At 38.2% G+C, this 3,486-nt stretch overlaps 1 protein-coding gene across 1 annotated transcript; it reads right to left on the reverse strand.

The window, feature by feature from the left end:
* Positions 1–1,390: 1,390 nt before the first annotated feature.
* LOC108781736 (SH3 domain-containing protein C23A1.17-like) lies at positions 1,391–2,610 on the reverse strand. The gene is made up of 3 exons (XM_018549802.1): positions 2,588–2,610; positions 2,131–2,516; positions 1,391–1,494 (listed from the first exon to the last, which is right to left on the reverse strand). Exons 1-3 carry the CDS (start codon positions 2,608–2,610, stop codon positions 1,391–1,393), a joined length of 513 nt encoding a protein of 170 aa, XP_018405304.1.
* Between the last annotated feature and the right edge of the window lie 876 nt (positions 2,611–3,486).

Here is a 3,486-nt window from a genome sequence, read left to right on the forward strand (position 1 = left end):
CTTATATACTCCAATATCTTGAATCAAATATAGTATTCTAGGTGAGAGATCATTTCAAAAATGAATCGCAAAAGATCATTATTAATTTCAAAAGAATTCTTATGTACTCCAAAATCTCGAATCAAATATAATGGTATTCTATGTGAGAGTATAAATATACAGGCTGTTTACAAAAAAGTATTCAGGATTTATATGGTAAGATAGTATCAACATACTATTCTAAGTAAGAAAGTCTTATAGATAAAAATTTAATTGTTTTTCAGATATAAATAATTTTATACGTTAATATTTTACTAGGAATTAGTAAATTGACATCAACAAATGTATTGGATGGACAATACAAGAGATTACCTTATTGGACCTGTAATTTTCCTGAATAGGCTATCAGATGCTATTTATCTTAATTTCTTCCTTTCTACATCGTATGCGACATCGTAGGAGCCAACATCGTAGGAACCAACTAGTCAATCATAATACTAACATACAATTTATATCACAGAAAAGGTTCAATTTTTGATCTATGTTTATTAAGGCTTTTCCCTCAATATTTGTGTACTATCTCTATATAAATGCTGAATGCATTTTTGTCAACACTTTGTATAGAACGTATTATTATTTTGTATTACGAAACCCGACGAATATGGATCATTCCGTTTCGTTGAATCTTCTCCAAAGACCTGTGAAGGTGAACTTAATGCAGCCGGCTGTTCGGTAGTAATCTGTGTATATAGCTGTAGTAATTGTTATGTAGCTAGATCGCTGGTGTTGTATACACATTCTCTCTGTACTCGAGTAATCTATAAGTGCTAGTGTACATTGTGCAGATGTATCAAAATGTATGCGAATGCGCACGATACTTGTGTATATGTATCGCTAGCTTGAATAATATTTTGTACATTAATAGAGATTTTGAAACTTATCTGATTAATTCAATGAGCCAAAATATTTGGCTATCTCTGGTTATCTCAATTTATTATTTACTTTTTTTTTCTTTTGTCCTTTCGTACGCAGGATTTTCTCGATTTAACGCAACTATCTGACGTGATTGTTGACCTAGTAGTGAAATCACTATGCATGCTTCTGGCTCATTGAATTATAAGTATTTCTCTTTATTGTATCAGATAAGTTTTATAATCTCTATTAATTAATTTTAATTTATTACATAATCTTTTTTCTTCAAATTATGTTTCTAAAATGTTCCAATTTGTTTATTTTATAAGTTGAGATAACAATCAGATTGAAGAAAGAAGATTATGTTATCTTTTAAATCAGTGCTCTCTGAATTAGTTGCACATTTCTGGCCGATTTCTGAGGCGACGCCCTACTGTGTCCCCACTACCACTCAAGACTCGGCGGCTGATTGTTTATGCGTGACGTTCCTAATAGAGCTCTAGCTCCTGAGGCACAGCGTGAACAATTGGCGGCTCAGTGGGGAGACAGTAGGCGTCGCCTCAGAAATCGGTCCGAAATGTGCAACTAATTCCGAGCACTGGGCTGCGTTCAGGAAACGCTTAGGTAACTCTTAAGTGCATTTTTGCTATAATATTTTATACGTTCAGGCATTTTCTTTCAATTTGATTAGGAAAGTGTTAGGAAAGGGATTGTAATACAAAAATATTTAAAATATGTATTATATATTAAAAATTTTTATTGAAACATATTTATTTTTATTGAAACATTTATAATATATTTCTATTTGAAAATATATATTTTTTTAACGTTATCCCGGCCTCCCCGGCCTCCACGGTCTCCCCGGCCTCCCCGGCCTCCACGGCCTCCCCGGCCTCCACGGTCTCCCCGGCCTCCACGGCCTTCCCGGCCTTCACCGCGGTATGGCTTCCGGCTTTTCTGCCAACGTCTAGCTGTAATAAAATAAAAATAATTAATTATTGTGAATTATATTCCACTCTGTATTACTTATTATATTATAACCCATAGGTCTGTCTGTTTTTAATTGCTATACTTTCTGAACTGGTGCACATGGTTCAATAAGTTGAAGTGAAACAAACGTATATTTTTGTTTCACTTCAATTTATTGTACCTTTCGGAAAGTGCAGCAATAAAAACAGATCTCGTATAGATTAAAGGCGAAACTACGTGACTCCTGATTATACTGTAATTTTTACTTACGTTTTTCTTGTAGAACAGCAAGCGGCTGCACCGCCGCTGGTCCCTGTGCGGGCGATTGCGTTGCCGCTGGTCCTGGGGCGGGCGGTTGAGTTGCCGCTGGTTCTGGGGCGGGCGGTTGCGATGGCCCTGGAATGGGCGGTTGAGTTGCCGCTGGTTCTGGGGCGGGCGGTTGCGATGGCCCTGGGATGGGCGGTTGAGTTGCCGCTGGTTCTGGGTCGGGCGGTTGCGATGGCCCTGGGATGGGCGGTTGCGTTGCCGCTGGGATGGCCGTTTCCACGGCTTGCGGTGGCCCTGAGGACTGAGCAACAATTTTTTTTAGCTTTTTGTTCTCAGCCCTCAGGGCCATTAACTCTTCTATTGGTTCTACGACGTCCATCAATAAAAAGCTAAAAAAAATTAAAGTAATTTTAATATAATGTACGAATATATAAATTTTGTTATAATAAATTATACTTACTCGTCTGATTGTGAGTCGGTCATTCTGAAATGAAGGCTAATCACAAAATGGCGTACCCACTGTTATGCCACATCTAGTAGCGCAACTCTCCTGATTTTATGTAGCACAAAATGGAGTGCGCATGCGCGAAATAAGCAAGTTGCCCAGTCGAACTAGAAGATCCTGTGATTGTTAATGTGCTTAGTTTGAAGGATTAGTAAATTGCCGTTTGTTTGAGCTGTGTTAGTTTGAGAAACTCATAATCTAGTTTGTGACCGAAAAGACTGTGGAAATAAAATAGCCAAAAGTGAAAATAGTGGAAAAAGTGGAAAAAATTAAGTGAAACGAGTGTACATATAAATGAGATAGAGTAGCTAGAAAGATGGAGAGTAAAGAGTTAAGTGAGATAAAAGTTTCAGTTGCGCGACTGGGCAACTTGCTCATTTCGCGCATGCGCACTTCATTTTGTGCTCCACTAACATGAAAGGTGCCGACAGAGAGTTGCGCTACTAGTTATGCGCTGTCTGTTGCACAAAAATTATTTAGGACTTTTTACAGGACCTAAAAGTTGCACTGAATTCATCTCTGAAAGCAGCCGACATGAAACTGTTACATGAACAGGTAGAGCGGACTGAACTGAGTCGAAAAGTCCTTTACCGTTTTGCAATTTTCGCAATAGTCAACGAGATAATAATTGGTAAAAATTACCGAATACGGGCGTCCACGCCTACTACCAATAGTGTACGCCCATGATAGCTCGGTGGCGCGCACAACGCCGCGCGCCGCGAGCCCCAATCGTCGTGAAGCTGTAATGAAATTTTTTCCCTAAGATGGAAAATGAAAAGTGAAAAATTTCTCCATTAACTACAATGGTAAAAATTTTCACTTTTCATTTTTCATCCTATGGAAAAAGTTTCATG

This window comes from Cyphomyrmex costatus, unplaced genomic scaffold (assembly GCF_001594065.2).
Source record: "Cyphomyrmex costatus isolate MS0001 unplaced genomic scaffold, Ccosl1.0 scaffold898, whole genome shotgun sequence".
Classification (NCBI taxonomy): domain Eukaryota; kingdom Metazoa; phylum Arthropoda; class Insecta; order Hymenoptera; family Formicidae; genus Cyphomyrmex; species Cyphomyrmex costatus.

Bases quoted from the DNA above. Each gene is read 5' to 3' on its own strand.
- LOC108781736 (XM_018549802.1), bottom strand. From the start codon at position 2,610: ATGACCGACTCACAATCAGACGA. The intron at 2,517-2,587 runs GTAAGTATAATT...AATTTTTTTTAG, and splicing joins ACCGACTCACAATCAGACGA to CTTTTTATTGATGGACGTCG. The intron at 1,495-2,130 runs GTAAGTAAAAAT...TCCTGAACGCAG, and splicing joins TGCTGTTCTACAAGAAAAAC to CCCAGTGCTCGGAATTAGTT.